Source organism: Diabrotica virgifera, chromosome 7 (assembly GCF_917563875.1).
Source record: "Diabrotica virgifera virgifera chromosome 7, PGI_DIABVI_V3a".
NCBI classification, from domain to species: domain Eukaryota; kingdom Metazoa; phylum Arthropoda; class Insecta; order Coleoptera; family Chrysomelidae; genus Diabrotica; species Diabrotica virgifera.
The window spans coordinates 2823886-2849119 of NC_065449.1; the positions used below are offsets into that span (position 1 = coordinate 2823886).

General features: G+C 33.7%; 1 protein-coding gene across 2 annotated transcripts; it reads right to left on the reverse strand.

Moving 5' to 3' along the window:
- Window positions 1–1156: 1156 nt before the first annotated feature.
- On the reverse strand, window positions 1157–25019 carry LOC126888372 (uncharacterized). 2 transcript variants are annotated; one of them, XM_050656569.1, is made up of 4 exons: window positions 24909–25019; window positions 17061–17230; window positions 11997–12114; window positions 1157–1705 (listed from the first exon to the last, which is right to left on the reverse strand). In XM_050656569.1, the coding sequence occupies exons 1-4, from the start codon at window positions 24918–24920 to the stop codon at window positions 1271–1273; spliced, it is 735 nt and encodes a 244-aa protein (XP_050512526.1). In that variant the 5' UTR covers window positions 24921–25019; the 3' UTR covers window positions 1157–1270. The 2 variants fall into 2 exon arrangements, with proteins under 2 accessions (XP_050512526.1, XP_050512525.1); XM_050656568.1 differs by lacking the exon at window positions 11997–12114 and adding an exon at window positions 13446–13569.
- Window positions 25020–25234: the final 215 nt, after the last annotated feature.

The following is a 25234-nucleotide window of genomic DNA, read 5'->3' on the forward strand; positions in this document are numbered from 1 at the left end:
GTTCATTTAAAGATAGAGTTACTACAAATACAATGGTATCTTTGGATGGTGAAATGATTGTGAAAAGCAATAGTTTTAAGTACCTAGGATCGGTATTACAGAGCAATGGAGAAATAGATGGAGATGCATGCAGTAGAATTAGGGCTGGATGGATGAAGTGGAAAGAAGCGAGTGGTGTGTTATTTGGTAGAAAAATTCCAATGAAGCTGAAGGGATAATTCTATAAAACAGCCATAACACCGGCTATGATGTAAGGAACTGAATGTTGGGCAGTGAAGAAGAAAGAGGAACAACGAATGCATGTGGCGGAAATGAGAATGCTTAGATGGATGAGTGGAGTGACAAAGAAGGATAAAATTAGGAATGAGTATATTAGGGGAAGTCTAGGTGTGGCACCAATTGATGCCAAAATGAGACAGCATAGGTTAAGATGGTTTGGTCATGTTCAACGTCGAGACGTTAATCACCCAATACAAAGAATAGCTGAAGTGCAGATTCCTGGAAGGAGTATGAGAAGAAGACCTGGGGGAGACGATAAGGCAGGACATGCTGGTAAAGGGGATTAACATTGATATGGCCCAAGACAGAATTGTGTGTAGAAATGCAATTAGGGAAGCCGACCCCGCGTAGGGATAAGGCAAAGATAATGATGATGATTTGTGGTCTAAAAATGTGTTGTTTACTTTGTAAAAAACAGTTATGTAAAAAGTTCGTTATTCGTGAAGAAGTTTATCATCAGTTTTCCATTCTCGTTTTTAACATTCTCATTAAATCTTTGCTTAATTCAGCGTATTACTTGATTGTCTGTTCTAGTGTTAAAAGGCCCAGCCTGTCATCTTCCCTCTAACTTGATCTACTACTTGTAATTCGTCATAAAATGTGTCCTTGTTATAATTTGAAGCTTGTTATTTTCTATCAGATGATGTATAATCAGATGATGTTCTGGACCTCGATTTTTGACCCTTCGCTTCGTTATCGAACGTATTCGCTTCGCATCTGTTTAATGTACAGATAGTGAATGATCGATAACGAAGCGAAGGGTCAAAAATCGAGGTCCTGGTCTTTTTTCTCCATTCTTATCTTTGCTATTTCTGTTACAATCCTTTCTGATACGTATTGATACTCTTTGATGTAAGAATAAGAAAAAGAAGAAGAAGAAACAGTATATAATTTATTATAAAAAAATACAAATAAAACTAGGTAACAAATAAAATACAAACTTATAACATAAAATAAAAAAAACAAGTCTTCTGGATTATTAATAATCATTTTATTTTAACGGACTGAGCTGATACCTCAAACCCGTTTCTTCATCTAAAACAATCCCTTCATCAGCATCAAACACTAAAGATTCTCCGAAATTCTTCGGCGCTTGCCTACTTTTCCCTCTGGATTGCTCCCTTTTTCCTCTATTATCATTCACTGCTCTATAGTTACCACCATGTCTTTGGGCACTTCTGTCGAAGGATAAAGATCTAGCCTTATCGTTAATAAATTCAACGTCATCTAGTAAGGCAGGTTCTCTTTTGCCTCTTTGGTTTTGTGGTAGTGGAGATACGATGGGTTCGTTTTTGGATTCCTCTTCGTACTCAGCGTATTCCTCGTTTTGCTGGCTTTCATCTCCATCACCATCGTGACCATGGCCTGCGTGGTTGTAGTCCCAGTAGTGTTCGCCATATCCTCCATGTTTGTCGCCCCATCTTACCTAAGAAAATATAGTATGTAAAAAAATTTGAACTGATATTAATATTGGGCCTGGATCCAGCGTACCAAAAAAAGTTTATTAATAGTAAATTTGTCGAAAATTTGTTAATCGCGTAGCGGTGTCTAGTCGGACAAACTTTGATGAAGGGGAACACTGGAACAGAGGAAGTTTTATTTGTGGATCGTGATTTTAATTGTGGAACGTGTCATCTTGACAAGTTTATGATTGTGAAAACTAGCAGGTTGTTTTTTCAATTGCAAACTTTATATAGGGTGTCCCAAAAGTAGCGGAACGGTCGAATATTTCGCGAACTAAACATCGGATCAAAAAACTGAAAAATATGTGTTCAATCATTTTCAAAAATCTATCCAATGATACCAAACACCAATTCCCACTACACCCCCTGGAGGTGGGGTGGGGGGTAACTTTCAAATCTCAAATGGAAACCCCCAGTTTTTCTTCCAAATTTGGATTCGTTACGTAAAAGTAGGCAACTTTTATTCAAGACATTTTTTCGAACTGTATCTAGATGGCGCTATAATTGGGAAAAACGATTTATCCTGATACCATAGGTAAATTATAGAAACGGTCTAATATCTCACGAAATACACTTCCACATGAGAAACCAAAAAACAGATTTTTAATCTTTTTCGAAAACCTATCGAATAACATCAAACATGACCCTCCAACCCACCCCCTGGAGGTGAGGTGGGGGGTAACTTTAAAATCTTAAATAGCAACCCCCACTTTTTATTGAAGATTCGGATTCGCCATAAAAAACTAAGCAACATTTATTCGAAACATTTTTTAAAATTTCTGATAGATGGCGCTAATAAATTTTATTTTTCCAATTAAAGCGCCATCTATTAACAATTCTAAAAAATGTTTCGAATAAATGTTGCTTAATTTTTCGTGACGGATCCGAATCTGTAATAAAAAGTGGGGGTTGCTATTTAAGATTTTAAAGTTACCCCCCACCCCACCCCAGGGGGTGGGTTAGAGGGTCACGTTTGTGTTATTTGAAAGGTTTTCGAAAAAGATTAAAAATCTGTTTTTTTATTTTCTCATTTGGAAGTGTATTTCGTGAGATATTAGACCGTTTCTATAATTTACCTATTATCATATATGGTATCAGGATAAATCGTTTTTCCCAATTATAGCGCCATCTATACACAGTTCGAAAAAATGTCTTGAATAAAAGTTGCTTACTTTTACGCAACGAATTAAAATATGCAAGAAAAACTGGGGGTTTCTATTTAAGATTTTAAAGTTACCCCCCACCCCACCTCCAGGGGGTGTAGTGGGGGTTGGTTTTTGGTGTCATTGGATAGATTTTTGAAAGTGATTGAACACGCATTTTTCAGTTTTTCGACCGTTCCACTACTTTTGGGACACCTTGTATAATATAATATGAAAAAATGTTTGTCCGACAGATATATTGGGAATTTTAATAAGTCCAACACGTAGAACATGTCAAATGACAGGAATTATATTGGTGGTAAATAGCAGTCTGGTTTTTGCATGACAGTTTAATGAAAGGGTAACAAATCAATAATTTGAAATTGGAAAGAAATCCTTTGTAAAAGGTATAAAAATTTTTTATTAAAAATCCCTTAAAAGGGCTACATCACAACAAAACGTTTTCGATTTTTATAAAAAATCATCATCAGTGTTCGATCTAAAAATAAGTATATAGATCGAACACTGATGATGATTTTTTATAAAAATCGAAAACGTTTTGTTGTGATGTAGCCCTTTTAAGGGATTTTTAATAAAAAATTTTTATACCTTTTACAAAGGATTTCTTTCCAATTTTGTGATTGATGGTATACAGCCAACTACAGGAAAACCTTTTCTTTTCCTTGTGGATTTTTCAATAATTTGAAGTTCTGTCCGACAAAATACATGGGACGTTTTCGTAGTCTGCCATTCGAAACCTGTAACCTGTTCCACAATTAAAAATTCCCCTGTTCCAGTGTTCCCGTACATCAAAGTTTGGTTGACTAAACAGCGTTAAGCTATTAAACAATTTTCAGCTTGCTATTAATAAACTTTTTTTTTGGTACGCGATATCCAGGCCTTTATTATCAACTGTAAAAAATCCAGAATATTTGAGTTAGATATAATATGTATTATAGAGATAAACAACAAATCCATTAATTTTCTATCAAGTAAAACATCCATATGTTTATTATTACGAAGGAACTTATAAAAGCTATACGCTCCCGAGGAAGCTGAAGCTGTTTTCACTTCCTTTTTATGAGAGATCATCACATTCTGACGAAGGAACTTAATATTCATAAAAAAGTGGATCAAGATGCTTGAACAGTTGGTAACAACTCTTTTCAACAGCAAAACTACTCAAAATGGGAGTACAGCAATTGGACATACAACATACCTGCACAAGAGAGGGAATAGCAGAGAAAAATAGTAAACGCTGCCAAGACTCACCTAGATTTGTAGAGTCGATGATGATGATGATAATGATCAGTTGCTTATGATAAACATCTTAATGGAAAGAGTCAAGGAATATCATAAGCACTATTGATCTAAAAAAGTATGCTATCTTGTTTTTGTGTAGCTACTCAACACCGATCGGTGATATAGTCCTGTCGCCAGGGGGGTACAACGGCCTCCTGTATTCACATGGACTTACCCAAGCTTTTATTATGTATTTTGGCCCGTAGAACACGAATTTTTTGGGTAACAGTTGATCCGGATGTCGATAAGATTGTTATAAACAAAGAAGTTGAGGAATTACACTACAGCGATTTTGCTGGCGTGAAAACATGTTTTTGTATTTTTTGGGCCATTCTAACCAAAAAATGCTCCTACAAGTTTTTTCGTAGGATGCATAGTTTTCGAGATAAACGCGGTTGAACTTTCAAAAAATCGAAAAATTGCAATTTTTGAACCCGAATAACTTTTGATTAAAAAATAAAATAGCAATTCTGCTTACCGCATTTGAAAGTTCAAGTCAAATTCTATCGGCTTCGAATATATACATTGCTAAAAATTTATGTGTTTATTGCTAAAAAAAGCTATAAACACATAGTGTTTCCCGTGCCTAATACATGCGTTTACATGCATGCTACGTAGAAATAGCCTCGCTTGCACTTGTACCTACTCTACCTACTCGTTCGATTTTAAATGAGAAATCATTGAAAACATCACTCCAGCACTAGGTGTTTATACTTTTGTTTAACAATAAAATAATAAATTTTTAGCAATGCAAATAACTAAAACCGATATACTTTGACTTGAACTTTCAAATGCGGTAAGCAGAATTGCTATTTTATTTTTTAATCAAAAGTTATTCGGGTACAAAAATTGCAATTTTTCGATTTTTTGAAAGTTCCACCGCCTTTATCTCGAAAACTATGCATCCTGCGAAAAAATTTGTAGGAACACTTTTTGGTTAGAATGGCCCAAAAAATACAAAAACATGTTTTGTTTTGCGAGAAATCGCTGTTATGTAATTCCTCAATTTCTTTGTTTATAACAATCTTATCGACATCCGGATCAACTGTTACCCAAAAAATTCGTATTCTACGGGTCAAAATACATAAAAAAAAACTTGGGTAAGTCCATCTGAATACAGGAGGCCGTTGTACCACCCCTGGCGACAGGACTAATAGTGGATATGGAGGTAAAGATGAAGCAGAAAGGAATGCAAGTAGGACACCAGAAAATGAACTGGTGGAAGTTAAAGGATAAGAATTTGGCTAGATTGATTAAGAGCGCTGGAAGAGCTTGAGGAAAAATATACAGCAAATGACTGGAGGGAAGAGATCTAAGTTGTTGTGGGTGTGGGGCCTCCTAGAGACAAAGAAACTTAGTGGTGGAATAATGAAGTACAACAGAAGGTTAGAGGGAAGAAAGAGGTTAGAAAAAGGTATACAGGTCTAAAAGAGAGAAAGATAGGGATATATACAATGTAGCAAAGAAGTAAGCAAAGCGCGCTATAGTTACTGCTAAGAAAATATCGTCTGCATAGCTGCATGAAGAGTTGGAAATACTCAAGGCAATGCAATGAAAAGGTTATACAGCATTGCTAAAGCAAAAGAGAAGTCATCAAAGGACTTGACTCATGTACGGTAGGTTAAGAGTGAGAATGGAAGAGTGTTAAGAACCGATGTCGAAATAAAGCAAAGATGTTATGAGTACTTTAGAAAGTTGCTAAACGAAGAACACCAGAAGAGAGACAGAAGATGCGGGGTTCCAAATAAGAATGTAATACTGAGTATTGCGAGAGATGAGTCTGTTGAGGAGGTAAAGAGGAAGACGAATGGTAAGGCAGTAGTCTCTGATGGAATAGGTGTGGAGGTTTGGAAGGCTCTAGAAGAGGAAGGGGTGGATGTATTGGGGTATTCTGTGGTCTAAAAATCGGCGAAGGGCTGAAAGGGAAGATATACAAAGGTGTGGTGAAACCTGCGTTGGTGTAGCCATAACCAACCTGCGTTGGTGAAAATATAACGGTGGATGCTGGGTAAGACCAGAAGGGACAGGATCAGGAATTACTTGATTAGAGAAAGAGACTACAGTCTCAAAAAAGAGAGAAGTAGAGGAAAACCGAGAAGGACTGTGCAGTAGAGGATTTGAGAGAGAAAGGTTGAGGTTTAGAATGAAGACACGACTGACAGAAATGACTTGCTACGAAGAGTAAGGAAAAACGACTCCTGAAAAGTGAAAAGTCGAGGAAGAAAAGAAGTAGATATGAGCTTGTTTTTTTTAGAAATAAAGAGCCTGAGGTAAATTTAAGTCGTTAGTACAAATTTGTATTATAACTAGCTCCTATAACATATTTCTGGATTTTTTACAGGCGATCTTTGACCATCTGATGACCACTTAAATGGTGTTGATATATACAAGTGTTCTACCATTTATTAAAAGTCAGTGTAGTCAATAGGAAATAAATAAAGTTACTAAAGTTATTAGTGCCTTAAGATGGCTTAGGAAGGAAGAGGAAGAACTAAATACTACTTATCCAGATTGAAGTATAGTAAGGTAGACAAAAATAGAGTAAATTAAAACGCGCAAGTAAGTTTCAGTAACGACGCTTTATTTAAGGCATGAAAATACAAAAAGTTTCTCAGTAGGTACCGTAAAGTAGCGCGAAGTTTCATACTATGTTTTCTGTATCTTTAAAGGGCACCTCACACATTTTATGGAAAATATAATGTCACTTAAATGCAATAAAATTTACATGAATAGATTCGTTTCCAAATTACAATCATTTCATATTATTGCGCCAACTTTGAATTTTTTATAATAACGGCGGCGTAAATTGATATAAATAAATCTAAAGCCAAATGTGTATGTACGTGAGTTAGAGAGAGAAAAGAGATTTTGTGAATTGGCAGTCCATAAATCTTACAGGTATACAGGTATTAGGGCAGAGGCTTACCATTATCTTATAGATAATAAATTAGGTACAATTTAAAAAAAAAAGACTAAGTTTTTCAACCTAATAAAAATATTTGTAAATTAAATATTTTTAAAAGATTTTTAATTGAAAAACTTTATTGGCCCATTTCCTGGTGACAACCTCCAAGGCTTCTACAATATGCAAGCCAAATGGATGCTGCAGTGAAGACTAAAGGGAAGGAATTCTACACTATGCAATTCACAACCCCCGTCTGCAGCGTGGTAAAGTTCCAACGGAAAATGGACCTAGTTACTCTATAGGAGTAATACTAATATAAAAATAAAAATGTATACCATTTTTATTCATTCAGTTGCGGTGCGAAACCAAAACTGTCTTAATTCTTACTCAGATCAGAGAGTGCAGCCAGCACTCTTATCGACGATTTCACCTCTTGTTAGAGGTTCATCAGAGACTGCATAGGCTGCTTTTCTCTGGCCCAGGTAAAAATCTTTGACATATCCATCTCGTCAGTTGCGGTGGGAGATGGATATGTCAAAGATTTTTACCTGGGCCAGAGAAAAGCAGCCTATGCAGTCTCTGATGAACCTCTAACAAGAGGTGAAATCGTCGATAAGAGTGCTGGCTGCACTCTCTGATCTGAGTAAAAATTAAGACAGTTTTGGTTTCGCACCGCAACTGAATGAATAAAAATGGTATACATTTTTATTTTTATAGGTACAATTTGTTTATCATAGTTCTTCTAATCCTAATCAGCTTAGTTCACACTGGGTTAAGCTGTTTTCAATAGCGACTAGACTAATAGTATTTATGAATGACAATTTTATGGACCTCAAAAATCTGATTTCCATAAACTTTAATTACAATTTACGCCGGTATTAATCAAATTTCAGAGTTGGCGCAATGATATAAAATTCTTGTGATTTCGAGACGAATATATTCATGTAATTTTTATTGAATTTGAGTGACTTTATATTGTGGGCGGTGTCCTTTCAGACTGAACAAAAATCGATTAATATTGGAAACACTATCGTTTAGCAGAAACACCGGAAAATCCTCAGTGAAAAATTCTAATATATTTGTTTCTTCTCGTTCCGTTAGGAATTTTAATTTTAAGTCTATGGACAAATGGCGTATGATGCGTTCTGTGGTGCTCTTTACGGTCTATATTGTGACTGTACCACTGATAAGTGCCTCTACGAAATCTCTGAAAGGAATTTGTTCATTTAAGAAGATATATTTCTAATTTAAAATTGTTATACAGCTGATTTATTTGACCTAATTCTAGAAACAACCAAGTACAGAAAGTGAACTCTATATCAACCAGACCCCTGTAGAAAGAGCGACGCACTATGAAGAATGGACCAAGAACCAAGAGATTAGAGCTCGTATCAGAAAAGCTAGATCAACCTTCAACCGGAAGGGGACCTTCTTCAAGATCCACAACATCTCTCTTGGCATAAAAGTAAGAACGCTGCGATGCTACCTCTTCTCTGTCCTTTTTTATGGCGTTGAATCGTGGACCTTGAACAAAGATATGTGCCAAAAATTGGAAGCATTTAAGATGTGGCTATATCGGAGAATTCTTAAAATCCCGTGGACTGACCGGGTCACAAATTAGGAGGTACTTAGAAGAATGATGAAGAACCGAGAGGTACTAACCCACCATCAAATCTCGAAAGCTAGAGTACTTCGGAAACAAAATGCGAAATAAATCCAGATATGCCCTCCTACAACTCATCATGCAAGAAAATATATTTGGAAAGCGAGGTCCAGAAAGAAGAAAAACATCGTGGTTAAAGAACCTCAGAACTTCGTTCAACACAACATCTGTGCTGTTTTTCCGAACTACTGCAGATAAGATAAAGATTGCCATGATGATCGCCAACATTCGTCACTCTTAGATACATCAATAGAAGAAGTAGTAGAAAAAGTAATTAGAGGTGCCAAGACCCAAACACGCGGCCTGATTGTGAAAAAAGACAACAGTAGTTACATCGGTTTCGCGGATAACTTTGTATTTCTAACACGTTCAAAAATTGAACTTCGAAAAATGTTTACAACATTTGCAGAAGAAGCTAGAAAATATGACAGAACAAGTCTACCTTGGAGTAATAGTTTTAAATTTTAAAAATTGAGTTTCAGCTGACAGTTATTTGTCACATGTTATAGCTATCTGCTGATGTAGAAATTCAGCTTCAAAGTAAGGTATTTTCTAAGAAATAGGCATTAGAAATCTTCAGTCAGATGCAAAACTTTGTGAGCATATGCCAGTTGCATAACTGTGTCATTGCAATTGGCCAATCGCTTACATTGTTTGAGTCACATGACACGTCATCGTTTTGACATTTTGACATTAGGTTCAACAAGTCTATAATATGAAAAGGTAAAAGATTTCTTTATTGGGCTTTTCATTCACAGCCATTTCTTTCGAGCTTCTGTCATGTGTGTCAGATAATAATAATATATCTACGTCATACGTTATTGATCTACACCAATCATACAAACCAAAGACGTATGACGTAGGTATATTAATATTATGTGACACATGACAGAAGCTCGAAACAAATGACAATTGATGAAAAGCCCTATTGAAAACTAAGTTACAACATATTGGATGTTCATTGAAAAGAGATAAATCGTCCATAGACACTCTCCTTAGAAAACATTTTGGTGAAAATTGGAGAGACCAGCCGGATCTCACATCTTATAAAAAAAGGAGATACTGGAGTACAGACAAATAATAACGAGAGTGCTGCAGAAAAGAGAAGATGAAGAGAGCGAAATAGATAAACGGCTTTTGAAAGGTAGCAAAACAGTATACAGGGTGTCCCGGAAAATAGTGCGTTCCTTTAAGGTATGGAGAGAATACACAATTTGGAACAAAAAAGTCCTATACCATTTTTTTCTAAAGTTAGCCGTTTCCAAAAAAAAGTTAACATTGTTTTCCATATACCTGTATTTTAATGTTTGGAAATTTTAATAAACTGGCAACATCGTACGCACTACGGAATAATAACAGATAATAAGAACTCGTTTGTTATTGTGATTAACAGTATTTAAAATAATCCAACCAATAGTAGGTAATACTTATGTATTTACTATTTGTTTACTAAAATTATTTTCTTTTGAAATGTATTGAAATACCTATTGCATAATTTTAAACGAATTACACATCTTTTAACTGAACTAGTATTATGTATTTAGTAAGGTTTAAATAGGTTGAATGCTGAGTATTGCTGAGGGCTTTATCTGAATTACATAGTTTTAATAGTTTACAGTGGAACTTAAATACACCGGATAATGTCTCAGTAATTTGTTTACTTGTGAACTGAAGTAACTAAGTTGTACTTACTTGAAAATAATTATTATACCGAATAGATGTTTCAAGTAACCTTTCACAAACACCATTCATAGGTAATAACATAATAGGTAATACACCAAATACTATTGACTATAATAGTCCATAGTATTTGAATACACTCACTATTCGAAAACATTTTCGGCATTGACACTAAACAGGATTCTTTAAAACTATCTGTTTACTATCTATCTTCTATCTATTTACATGCTTAAATTTGCGTACCGCACATAGTTGTCAGATTTAAATTTCCATACCAAAATGTATTTTAATTTTTTGGTCAAACGGTTGCATTTAGAAAAAAATGTTATAAGAGTTTTTTGTTCTACATGGTGCCTTCTACCTATACCTTTAAGGAACGCACTATTTTCCGGGACACCCTGTAGATTAAACGCACTATTTAAGGACAAGAAAGAAATTAGAGATTTGGGAGAGGAAAATCTTGAGAAAAGTTTTTGGTGGTATAAAGATGGCAAACGCGGAATGGCACACAAGAACAAATCAGGAGCTAATGGAGATGTATAAGAGACCCAGAATAGCACATAAAATCAGGGCACAGAGAGTTAGATGGTTGGGAAATGTTTTACGAAAGCCGAAAGAAAGAAACGACCTAAGAATTTTTTCAAGAAGAACGAGGGAAGAAAAGAAGAGGGAGACATAGAAAAATGGGAACAAGAGATTGGAAAGAACAAGTGAAAGACCAGAAAAAGACTAGAGAAACACCATTTTTAAACGGTGCTACAGTATTAAACAAAAAATTTAGGAATTTACGGAGTGAAAGAAACACCCCTAAATTTGTTTTATGTAAATGTGACCTGTAAATTTTGCAGATTTTAAAAGAACTGGTTATGTCTAATTCAGATATACCAAGTATGGTAAAAAAATTTGTTAAAACAAGAAGTAAAACACTTTATCCCTAAATAATATTAAAGAGCAAAATTTGCTCTATTTATATAATATTTAATATGATTAATCATTGTAACCCAAAAAAAATGATTGTAACCCCAAAAAATGTTCTTGGCCGACTATTTAAAAAATAAGTTATTCATTTCGAGTTGGACAACGTTTCTATTTCAGAAAATTTTCGGGAGGGGGGTGATTCGTAAATATAGAAGTTTCTATACTTTGGGGTGTCCGACAACTGGAGTACCCTTAAAAATTTGTCTGACAATATTACCAGTAAATTGTAAGTAATTTTATCAAAAACTCCTGTAAAAAATTATCATGGGGGGGGGGAGGAGGGGCGCACGTATCATACAAAGTCATAAAATTTATACCCTCACAGCTGATTTTTGCAGGATTGTTTGATAAAAATATTTACAATTAACTGGTAATATTGTCCGACAAATTTTTAAGGGTACTCCAGTTGTCGGACAACCCAAAGTATAGAAACTTCTATACCCCCCTCCCGAAAATTTTCCGAAATAGAAAATATATCCGACTCGACATGAATACCTGAAATAAAAAAAGTTCCATGAAGGAGGTAATAAGGACTAAAAGCTTTTAAAACTATGAAAATAAGTAATTAAAATATTGAAAATTACTTTTGTTTTGAATTCCCCAGCGTGTGGATGTTCTTTTTCATGACGTTCAATGAAATGATGGTCGTTTCCTCGTTTGTGTCCATGTTCTACGTGATCTTTAGCAGGGACGTGAATATATCTGTTAGTAAAAGAAAGAAAATATATTAGTAATAAAGTAGACGAAGAGTCTAAGTGAAGAAGTTAGAAGATAAAGTGTATTTCACGAACTTGGGACTGTTTTGGATTATCGCTAGACACTTGACAACCAATGGTCCACTCTACTGTATAGCATAAGAATTCATCATCATCATCAACAGCTATTCCATCTATCGTCGGATGTATGCCTCCCTTAGGTGTTTCCATTCATATCTGTTTCCTGTTTTTTGCATCCATTTGTGGCCAGTCATTCTCTGGATTTCATCAGTCCATCTTGTTTGAGGACTTCTCTACTTCTTTTGCTTGCCCTTGGTCACCATTCGAGAATTGCCTTTGTCCAGCGGTTGTCTTCCATTCTTTCCATGTGTCCTGCCCAATTTGTTACTTTTGATGGTCTTCTTATCTCTTCATTGGACTTGCGATCACTGAGCCATTTGAAATTTGAAGTCTGAAGCTGTTGTTAAAAGCCCAAGTTTCAGTTCCGTATGTCAGAACTAGCAACACGTACTGATAGTATGTTTTGGCCTTTAAAGTTTTTGGTAAGTTTGATTTAAATATTGTTTGTAATCGACCAAATGCTGTCCATGCTAAGGAACATTTTCTATTTAAATCATCCTTTAGGTTAATCTTAAGTTATATTTTTGTCCTAAGTATATACTTATACGACTCAACCTTCTCTATATTATTGTTGTCCAGAGTTACATCCTCAGTTATATCCAGAGATTCGTTGGTTAGATATTTAGTTTTTGCTTGATTTCTTTTTAATCCTATTTCTTTTGATTTGGTATTTAGGTCCAATAGCACTTCCTGCAATTCTTCTCTGTCTTTTGCTATTAGCGTAACATCATCGGAAAATCTCAGATGGTTTAGGTTTTCGCCGTCTATCTTCACTCCTTTATTTTCCCAATCAGTCATCATTACAAACCAAATGAAAATACCGAGGACAGTGATTATGAGTAGGCATGGTTCTAATTCGTGATTACACTTTAAGGTAACTTCATTAATTGTTGATTGATTGTTGATTAATTTTCTCAGTACAGCGGACTGTTTAAGTCAAAACTGTCATCCCTAACCAAAAATGGTCTCAAATTCGTGAAGTATACTATATATAAATTATAATAAATATGTTACATCTTCATAGCTAATCACATAAAATCAATAGGTAGGTATAAATAATATTAGAAGACAAACTAGTTCATATTTAGTATCTACTATTTTTATCTAATATATTTATCATATCTTACAGAGGTTATTTATTTGTTAGTAAGTCAAAAGAAATGAGGCTAACATGCTTAAATTAAAATGTTGTTAAACCTTTCCTTGATGTTTCAGAGTCTCTAGGTTTAGTTTTTCGTATCGCTGTTCCCAGTCATTGGGTGTTTCTCTTACATGTCCGAATTCTAGTTCATCCGGCTTATCCATTGCCACGTAAATATCCCTAATATAAATATATTTATCTTTATATCTTATAGTTGTTTTTTATTACATATTTCATTACGAAGTTTCATTTGATGGTAAAAAACAAATTTAGTTTTAAAAACACAAATTTCTCAGACTTAAAAACTCAACTGGTTTCTTCGATTTAAGAAAAATTTAGAAATGGTACCTTACATTTGGAGTACTGTAAGCACAAAAACTAAAAGAAGAACGTGAAATAGAGAAATTTCCAGAAAAGAGATACAACCTAAAGAGCCTAGAATAAGAAACTGTGAGATAATAGAACGAAAAATAGAAAATAATAGAGAGAAATAGCAGAAATTTTTGAATACAAAGGAGGACGCTGAAAAACTGATAGTGTACAAGGAGACACAAGCCAAAGTGCGAAGAATGATATATGTCGTAACAAAAATTTAACATACCTAATACATTCCCTCATTCCCATCTAGGAGAACGTAGAAACAAATAAAGTTTCAGAGTATTAAAATCACTACGACAGGAAAACAAAAAAAAACATAATATCACCAATTACATCTGACAAAAATGAGACGAGTAGGTACTTTGGAAGACTTTTGTAAGAGGACAGACCAGACTTCAAAGATAATAGGTCTGCATCTCGCGTAACAAAAAAAAGTTTATTTATAGCAAGCTCAAAATTTGTTAATAGCTTAACGGTGTCTAGTCGGACAAACTTTGATGTACGGGAACACTGTAACAGGGGAAGTTTTAATTGTGGAACAGGTTACAGGTTTCGAACGTCAAATTACGAAAACGTCCCATGTATTTTGTCGGACATAACTTCCAATTGATTTGTTACCCTTTCGTTAAACTCTCATGCAAAAATCAGACTGCTATTTACCACCAATATAATTCCTGTTATTTGACACATTCTACGTGTCGGACTTATTAAAATGTCCAACATCTTTGTTGGACAAACATTTTTGATATATTATATAAAGTTTGCTACCGAATAAACTTAAAAACAACTTGCTAGTTTTCAAAATCATAAACTTGTCAGGATGACACGTTCCACAATTAAAATCACGTTCCACAATTAAAACTTCTCCTGTTCCAGTGTTCCCATACATCAAAGTTTGTCCGACTAGACACGCACCGTTAAGCTATTAACAAATTTTCAGCTTGCTATTAATCAACTTTTTTTTGGTACGCGGAATCCAGGCCTATTACAACGAAACCCATATTTTAAATATCCTAGCCCCACCTATACGAATAACATCAAAACAACCAGAAGAGAATCACATCTTTAAAGAATCACATAGCCTCGTCTATAAGAATAACATCAGAAGAAGCAGGAGAGATATGTAAATCGTCAAAAAATCACTAGGCACTTGGTCCAGAAAACATCCCTGCTGAACTAAAAAAATACGGCACAGCAAAATTATATGACAGCCTAGCAAAATACTTCCAAAGTTCCAATAACGGAGCGGAAATTACAGAAGAGAGGAAGACATCATTCATATAATATCTACCATACACAAGAAAGGAAGCGGGGACGACAGTGACAACTATAGAGGCATCGCTGTGACAAACTCATTCAGTAGAATATCCATAAAAGTGATTGAAGGCAAAATAGAAAATGAATACAAATATATAGAAGCCGGAGAACTAGCGGGGTTCAGAGCAGGTAGATCATCATCATTCATCATCATCAGCCTCTCTCGATCCACTGCTGGGCATAGGCCTTCCCTGTTTGTCTCCAAAGTGATCTTGTGCTTTCCCTGTTTGTCTCCAAAGTGATCTTGTGCTTTCTGTATCCAGTTTTTTGTTGTCTTTCGTAAGTCGTCTTGCCATCGTGTTGGTGGTCTTCCTCTGCTACGTTTATCGGTTCTTGGTCTCCATTCAACTAGTTTGCGAGTCCATCTTCCGTCCTTCATTCTGGCAACGTGTCCAGCCCATTTTCATTTTAAGTTACAGCCTTTCAATGTCTTTCAACGTCTATGACTTTGGTCTTAGCTCGTAGATCTCCGTTTCTAATCCTGTCTCGTAGAGTGGCTTCTATCATTGATCGCTCTATTCTTATTTGCGTTACTCTTAGTTTTACTCTTACTCAGGTAGATCAACTATTGACTATTTATTCTGCCTTACACAGAAAAGAAAGTTGCAGTTAAACAGGAAGTACATTTATATGATGTAGACTTAAGTAAAGCATATGACCGTATCCCACACAATAAACTATGGGAAGCATGGAGGAAACAAATATAAACAAGGCAAGGGTAAGCATTGGAAATTGGAAAGAGCCTATCCAAGGAATTGCGTAAATGAAAACGTAACTGAAAAAATATGGGATTGCCGTTAAACAACAATACTATCTACACATTATTATTTGCAAACGACCAACTAGTATGGAGACCCGACCAAAGAGTAATTATTACATTTTAGTTTGTTATTTTATGTTGTGGTATGTAGATATTCATCTATCGTTTTTAGTAGTACCTATTCATAATGCATGCTTCATAAACATCTATGTATTATCTATTTTTAAAGGTGCTATTTTTTAAATCATAAACGATTATAATTTTAATGATCATCTTGTCGTAATAACCATTAATTCATTTTGTTTATATTATTAATTTTAAACCAATCGATGAAATTGTATTTATTAACATTTTTCTTCCGGGAATTTTTTGTTATAGCTATTAATTTTTTGCCTTGAACCTATCTGCCATTGTGAATTTCAATGTTTAGTATTTTGTCCATGAAATTTTTTGTCGTATATATATAGGTATAGTCATAATGCAGGCCCTTTAGGCCCATAGCTTGACAATTGTTCTTTGATCTTTAAGGGCCTTAGATTTTCCTCTCCAATTTTCAACACATTGCTCCTTAATGTCCTATTCTGCTTCATCTAACAATCTTTTTCTTGGTTGATCTACTTTTATTTTGTCACCGAACTCTATTTAATATTATTTTTGATATTTTTTTTCTTTTATTCCTTTTAAATGTCCCAACCATCTCAATAATGATGTTTTTACTACTTCTGATATCGCATCTTCTTTCAAAACACTCACGATCTTGGCATTGGACCTTCTTCAATAAACCTCCCCCTCTTTAAAACCTCCAAAAATTCTCCTTACTATTTTCTTTTCCCGTACATTTATTTTTTCTTTTTGTGTTTAGTTTGGCACCCATGTTTCGCTTTATTGGAGGATTGTCGTTTTCAACACTATTTTGTAAATATTGAACTTCGCCATGAATGAAAAATTAAACAACCATGATACTTTTTGATGGATTTATATAAATAAACAATATATTTATTTTCATTTCTTGTACTATAAGCACATGCTTTTTAATAATTTCTTTATATGTGAAACGTTTGCAATTTACTGATCATAAAAATATATTCTACTATACTGCATTCTACCTCATCTATGTCATACATAGACATAAAGGTTATACAATTTGAATACCATCATAGAGTTGTATAGTGAACTTTTTTTAGTCTTTTTATAAAAATTTGAAAATAGGACTTACTGGAAAAATTTGCTTCCCTGATGCACAGCTGCGGCTGGATTGATAAAGCCGGTTTCTGCGGGCACATGATCCTCTTTTTCTACAGCTGTCGTTGCATGATTTACTTGCCTTTTGACAGGGATCTGTTGTGCCGCCAAACCACCCAGACAAATCACTGTTAGTACGGCTAGCTAAAATCAATAAAATAATGCATAAATAAAAATAAATAAACAATTAGGTACATTATTAAAATGTGAAAACCTTGAATTATTCATGTCTGTCTGTTCGTCGATACACAACTGCTCCATTATTAGAAAAGATAGAATGTTAAATGAAATGTCAAATAAGAGCTTATCTTATAACCCAAAGATGGCGTTGAAGGTGAGAAATTTGACCTTGCACTTTCAGTTCCAGAGTTACAAACAGAAGTACTGTTTCCTAAGCCGATGAAATAGTTCAACCGATGTATTGTTCTAGGATTCCTTAGCAAGACAAGAACAAATCTATATATCCGGTTTTTATGTCACTTCCGGTCAACAAGTTGTAACCGGAAGTGCCACCATATAGTCCCAGAAAAAAATGTTCAAAACTATTTTGAAATAAATATATTAAGTATATGTTATTCTCAATGATACTCTCACGAAAAATGTTGATGAAACAACACTTATTCAATGCATACAGTCGCAAGTGTCTGGTATATGTTAACAACATCAGCAGAAACAATACAAAATCAAAACCTATAAACAGTCATAATTTACTAAGGGTCGATTTCTCATACCTGCGTTAATCTATGGTTCAGTTGAACCGGGTTCACGGGTGATCTCCGGTTCTGTTTGAAATGCATTTCTCATTGCGCGTTCATGTCAGTGCTCGTTCTACAGCTTTCGAGAAATGCCAATAGATGGCAAAAGGCAAAAAACTGTGACCATTTTAAACTACCTTTTTTATGCTGTTTTTGAATAAAGGTAAATTTAAGTATTTATAGTCAAATAGTCATTTTAATAATTATAAATAAATATTATAAAAACACAAATAATGTTATCGTTTATCGTTAGGCTTAATATAATAAAATAGGATATATTTATATTATGACAGCGTTTCGTGTTAATACAACGCATGCGTAGTCCATGAAATCATCTGAACTGAGTTCTGAAATCTTTGAACGGCCGAATTCCACCGTTCAAGTTTAAACTGCCATCGGTTGAACGGGAATTGAAAAAGACGATTTTGACTTTAAACTGACGTTTACTAAGGGCCGATTTCTCATATCGAGTTCAACTCCAGTTTAACCTGAACTTTTAGTGAACGTCAGTTTAAAGTCAAAATCGTCTTTCTCAATTCACGTTCAACCGATGGCAGTTTAAACTTGAACGATGCTTGAACGGTGGAATTCGGCCGTTCAAAGATTTCTGAACCCAGTTCAGATGATTTCATGTATTACGCATGCGTTGTATTAACACGAAACGCTGTCATAATATAAATATATCCTATTTTATTATGTTAAGCCTAACGATAAACGATAACATTATTTTTGTTTTTATAACATTTATTTATAATTATTAAAATTACTATTTGACTATAAATACTTAAATTTAACTTTATTCAAAAACAGCATAAAAACGGTAGTTCAAAATGGCGACAGTTTTTTACCTTTTGCCATCTATTGGCATTTCTCGAAAGCAGTACAACGTGCACTGACATGAACGCGCAATGAGAAATGCATTTCAAACAAAACGGTAGTTCACCAGTGAACCGGGTTCAACTGAACCATAGATTACCGCAGGTATGAGAAATCGACCCTAAGGGTCGATTTCTCATACCTGCGTTAATCTATGGTTCAGTTGAACCGGGTTCACAGGTGATCTCCGGTTCTGTTTGGAATGCATTTCTCATTGCGCGTTCATGTCAGTTCTCGTTCTACAGCTTTCGAGAAATGCCAATAGATGGCAAAAGGCAAAAAACTGTCGCCATTTTGAACTACCTTTTTTATGCTGTTTTTGAATAAAGTTAAATTTAAGTATTTATAGTCAAATAGTCATTTTAATAATTATAAATAAATATTATAAAAACACAAATAATGTTATCGTTTATCGTTAGGCTTAATATAATAAAATAGGATATATTTATATTATGACAGCGTTTCGTGTTAATACAACGCATGCGTAGTCCATGAAATCATCTGAACTGAGTTCTGAAATCTTTGAACGGCCGAATTCCACCGTTCAAGCATCGTTCAAGTTTAAACTGCCATCGGTTGAACGGGAATTGAGAAAGACGATTTTGACTTTAAACTGACGTTTACTAAAAGTTCAGGTTAAACTGGAGTTGAACTCGATATGAGAAATCGGCCCTAAAAGTTCAGGTTAAACTGGAGTTGAACTCGATATGAGAAATCGGCCCTAAAAGGCGGAAGAACTCAGGAAATCATAATAATGGGAGACCTAAACAGTATGACAGGCAGAAAACAACACAATACCTATTCACCTAATAGTCGTAGATCTATTTGGCGTATTACTTAATGTAAAAAAAAACGAAATGAAAAGTACAAACCGATTCTTTCAATACCGAGATATATGTAAGTACACAAATATACTGTTTTATAATTTTTATGGGAAAAATTTAAAAAATAAATTTATATCAGAGACCACGAGATCATAGATTTTCATCGCCCTGTATATGACCAAAAATTGTAAATATTTTAATTTAGTTAGTAACCAGTGTTTTCGCGGAAAGTGAAATCGTTAAGTGATTTGTTAATGTTTCTTTGAACAGACATACAATTATGCGGTAAAAATTAGAAAGTACATTTAATTTCGCGTTGGAATCGACAATAGGACATTTGTAAGTGATTCGTAGAAGGAGAGAAAATAAACAAATTTATTGAGTTCAAAATATAAGGTTTTTTGTTTAGCATATTGAAACAACGAAGAGTAATTTGGTATCTCCTAGAATTTAACAAAATGGAAAAGTTTTATACAAAATAAATGGGCTCTTAAGAAATGAAAATGGGTATGTAGTAGGTAGAGAGGATTTTTGTGATTGGCAGAGAAAGATGGATGGAAGGGATGAGAGTGTTGAGTCTGAATTTGAGGAGAGAAAAAATGGTCACTGTGTAATTAATATCGGGAGAAGACAGTCCAGTTTTTTAAAAAGTGAGAAGTAGGTGTAAAATGGTGAAATTGGCCTTTGCGAGCAGATCGTGGTTGAAACGAAATCGTTGACCGAGTTGAAAAGTTAATTTTCCTTGTGTCCGAGGAGATTCCTGTGTTCTGTCTAGAACGAGTAGGCAGTGGGTATCAATTTGCACAAGATATCGAGCGAGTCCCGTTGTTTGTTTGTTGGTGAAGCAGTTTGGACGAGAAGGACCTTTCGCTACATCCTAGGAGCAAGTGTGAGAGAATCGAAGGCTGCGCAATCCAGGAAGAAGAGGTAAAGAAGAAACAAAAAGGTTAGTCAGAATTTTTTTGAAACGGAGAGAGTTTGTTTTATATCCACACCATATGTGTTTATTTTTGTATTGAGCATTTCTAGAGCATACTTTAGTCATTCCAAAATTTAAAGAAGAAATAAGTAATCAATTCAACAGGAGAAAAGAAAATTTTAGTATTTTTGTAAGAATAGTCTAACGAATTATTTAAACAAAATTCTTGTTAAAACAAAGGAGATATCAGAATTAAAGCTTAATTTATTAGACGAGAAAAAGTTGCAACAGAATTGAATTTTAGTATAATTTTTAAATCTTATATTTATGGTATATTGGATAAATAAAAAATATGTATAACATTTATATGACATCGAGTGTGTTAAATTTCCCTGTTTTGTCCCTGGATGAAGTAAGCAACTAAAGATACTAGAAGCCACAAACCTAAGGTAATGCATTAAAATTAAAGTAGCCCTGAGAATACAATTTATTAGAGAATTCAATTTAATTTTAGTTTTGTTTTACCTAAGTAATAATTAAAATAATTAAGTAATTAATCAAAATAAGAATTTGCTGATCAATCTCACAAAAAGAGAGAAATATAGCGCATAACAATACATAGACATAAAATACACGAGGTTTACAATCTATTATAGACTACAAAATCGTAAGACAAACATGATTTTACAAGATATACGAGTATACATAGGAGCCACTTGTGACAGTGATTATTACTTCTTATTATAAACCACGACAACATTATTTGGAATAGTGAAGCCACAATTGTTAAAAGAAGAATATGAAATGGAGAAATTACTAGACAAGATATATAATCTAAGGAGCCTAGAACAGGAAAGCGTGAGATAATTACCTATATATAAATAGACTGGACCAAACGTTGGAACTTAAACCATTCAGTAATAGCCAAGAAAATTACAACTATATAAAAATATAGGTACCTAGAGGGGGAGGCAACAGGAGCAATTGGATACCAAATTCACAACTAGAGAAGACCCCGTACTGGTCGGATAAAGAAATAGAACTAGAAACAGAACACAAAAGAGAGAAATACCAAAAATATTTGAATATAAAGGACGACGCTGAAAAACTGGTATACAAGGACACACAAGCTAAAGTGTGAAGCATGATAATATGTTGTAATAAAATTGAAGCCAGGCACTAAAAGCGTAACATGATAAATTCTCATTTAAAGATAAAGAGGACGCAGAAGCACAGAAAGTTAGAGAGTATTACAATCACTACAGCAGAAAAAGGAAAGGAGATATAATATCACCAATTACACCGGACAAATGGGACGAGTACTTAGAAAGACTTTTAAATGAAGACATACCAGAGTTCAAAGATATAAGATAGCATAAAAAGAAGTAGAAGATATATGTAAATGATTAAAAAATAACAAGGCATCCCTCTCCATCTTAGTGTCTCCATGGAACGAATGATAGTGGAAAGCAACGTAGCGGGCAAAAGATCGAGAGGAAGATCTTCAGTACGATGGTCGGACCAAATAAAGGCCATGAGTGGTTACTCATTCTCCGAAGAAAAACAACACGTACAGGAGAGAGCTAATTGGACAGAAATTGTCAAACAAATTACATGATGCCACTACATCCTTACGTAGGAGAAGAGATAGAGGAGGGGGATTAAAATATAATTCAAGATTGGCGAAGATACACAAATACCCACAAAAATAATTTCCCGTAAATACAGATATAGAATACATCCTGATAGTCCCCTGCCCGCAAATTTATTAATGGACAATGCACCAAATGACAAAATAGTTAAATAGTCTAGTAAAATAAAATTGCACTACATGTAAATCACAATGTAAATTCGTACAGGTTGAATCAAATTTTATATCAAAGTTTAGGTGGGTACAAAAGATATTTTCAAGAAAGTATCCAAATCATACAAGGGGATCATTGTTTAAATAATTAAAAAGGGGTCATTTTTGCAAAAAATTACTTTTTTAACTGCTGAGGTCATTCAATTACTAATGAAGGTCTATAGGATTGTTTTCTGCAAAGTTAAAGGGTGAGTCTTTCACATAAGACTTACTAAATTAAATTTGACCCCTATTTATTTAAATAATTATACATAAAACTTTAAAAACAAATTTGCAAAAAATAATTTGTAGCGTTTTAAATAGGCACTATAAAATATCTTATTTTACAGGATAAATTGCGCTATATTATCAGTATTAAACAAAAAAAAAAATTGGTCCAAAAATATTTAATATTTTTTGAGATATTGAATTTGTTTATTAAATGTTACTCTATTTTCAATTGCAAAAACGCGGTTGTTGCCAAAGAAATATTCACCTGTATTAATCTTATTATTTTTATTTTTATTTATACTTTCGATAAATGTATTGATAAATTCAAATTTCAATTAAACTCCCCCTAAAATGGCATTTCCAAATTATTCAAATTTCTTTATAATTTGTGTTTTTAATAACTTCGCGGGGATAAAATATTTTGAAATGCCGTTTCGATAATCAAGTTCCTGGGAATTTTTCACTAATTAACAAATTTTTTTGTCTTTTTTTCCTCTTCTTTTATTTTTCTTGGAGTTATATTATTACGGGCCCTTTTAGGGTTAAGTTTCATTAAGAATGTCGAATCTCTAAGTTGTAGATTCTAGACCTAAAAATATTAAGATTGGTCTAACATCACTTAAATAAAATGTGGCTACTTATTGAGTTACAGAGTGTTTTATTTAAAAATTTAAAAATTATTTTTACCAAGTACTTTCAAACTATTTGACGTATCCTTATCATACTTGGCAGAAAGTGTGGGTACTATACGGTCTACTAAATTGTGATAAACAAAAGTTTCTAGCTACTACCAGAGGCGTACGACAGGGGATAGTTAATGGTTGACCCTTCCCAAATTCTACGCTACTGAGGGAATTACTATTTTAGCGAAATTTTTCGATTCTCCAATACTTTATATGTAAATAATATACTCTTTACTGGTAACGATTAAGTCCTTAGTTTTCGAGATATTGGACGTTAAAAATGAAACGGCATAGTTATTTTGATTCATTCATTAATTCATTTTAAACTTTCAATATCTCTCAAACTGATGACTTTATGGATACCAAAAAAGTTATTTACATACAAAGTATTGGAGAATCGAAACATTTCGCTAAAATAGTAATTCACTCAGTGGCGTAGAATTTGAGAAGGGTCAATCATTCACTATCCCCTGTTGTACGCCTCTGGCACTAGCTAGAAACGTTTATTAATCACAATTTAGTAGGGTGTATAATAGCCACACTTTCTGCCAAGTATGATAAGGATACGTCAAATAGTTTTAAAGTACTTGGTAACAATAATTTTTAAATTTTTAAATAAAACACCCTGTAACTCAGTAAGTAGCTACATTTTATTTAAGAGATTTTAGTTAAATCTTAATATTTTGAGGTCTAGAATCTACAACTCAGAGATTCGACATTCTTAATAAAATTTAACCCTAAAAGAGCCCGTAGTAATATAACTCCAAGGAAAAAGAAGAAGAAAAAACGACAAAAAAATTTTGTTAATTAGTAAAAAATTCCCAGGAAACCAATTATCAAACGGCATTTCAAAATACTTAATCCCCGCGACGTTATTAAAAAAAAAATTATAAACAAATTTGAATAATTTTCAAATGCCATTTTAGGGGAGAGTTTAATTGAAAGTTGAATTTATCAATACATTTATCGAAGATATACATAAAAATAAAAATAATGAGATCATAAGCAGGTGAATATTTCTTTGGCAACAACCGCGTTTTTGCAATTGAAAAAATAGTAACATTTAAAAAACAAATTCAATATCTCAAAAAATATTAAATATTTTTCAACCAATTTTTTTTTGCTTAATACTGGTAACATAGCGCAACCTAGTCTGTAAAATAAGATATTTTATAGTGCTTATTTAAAACGCTAAAAATAATTTTTTGCAAATTTGTTTTTAAAGTTTTATATACAATTATTTAAATAAATAGGGGGTCAAATTTAATTTAGTAAGTCTTATGTGAAATATTTACCCTTCAACTTTGCAGAAAAAAATCCTATAGACCTTCATTAATAAATGAATTACCTCAGCAGTTAAAAAAGTAGTTTTTTTGCAAAAATGACCCCTTTTTAATTATTTAAACAATGATCCCCTTGTATGATTTGGATACTTTCTTGAAAATATCTTTTGTACCCACCTAAACTTTGATATAAAATTTGTTTTAACCTGTACGAATTTACATTTTGACTTTTTTTTATTTTATTAGGCTAAAAACAGAATTCACTTCACTGCACTCATGATTGTTGAACATAAATACTGCTAATTCAGTCAATAACTTTATTTACAATGTTATAACTACGTAAGATTACCAAAATCCGGATCTGGTGTTAATAATAGAAAAATGAACCACAACAACTGTAATTATTACCTTGAAAGTCATTTTGATGCACTTAAATCTGTTCTGTTGAACGTCGTGACTGAAACTGTTGTTATTGTTACAACATTTTTCCTTTTATAGAATTGGCCAAGCGTCGCGAATGTGCTGATTTACAGAGGCGTCGCACAGTGAGTACTTCCACCGAGTTAACAAGTCTAAAGTATTTCATTTCACTTTGGGTTTTGTTTTTCGAAATTCTTGGTGTGAATAATATTTTGATTTGGTAATAATAATAATATCGTATGGCATTTTTGCCGGGGAGATGCTATCGGATTGTTCCGGCGCCATTTACATCTTTAACCCTGTTTCAAGTAACT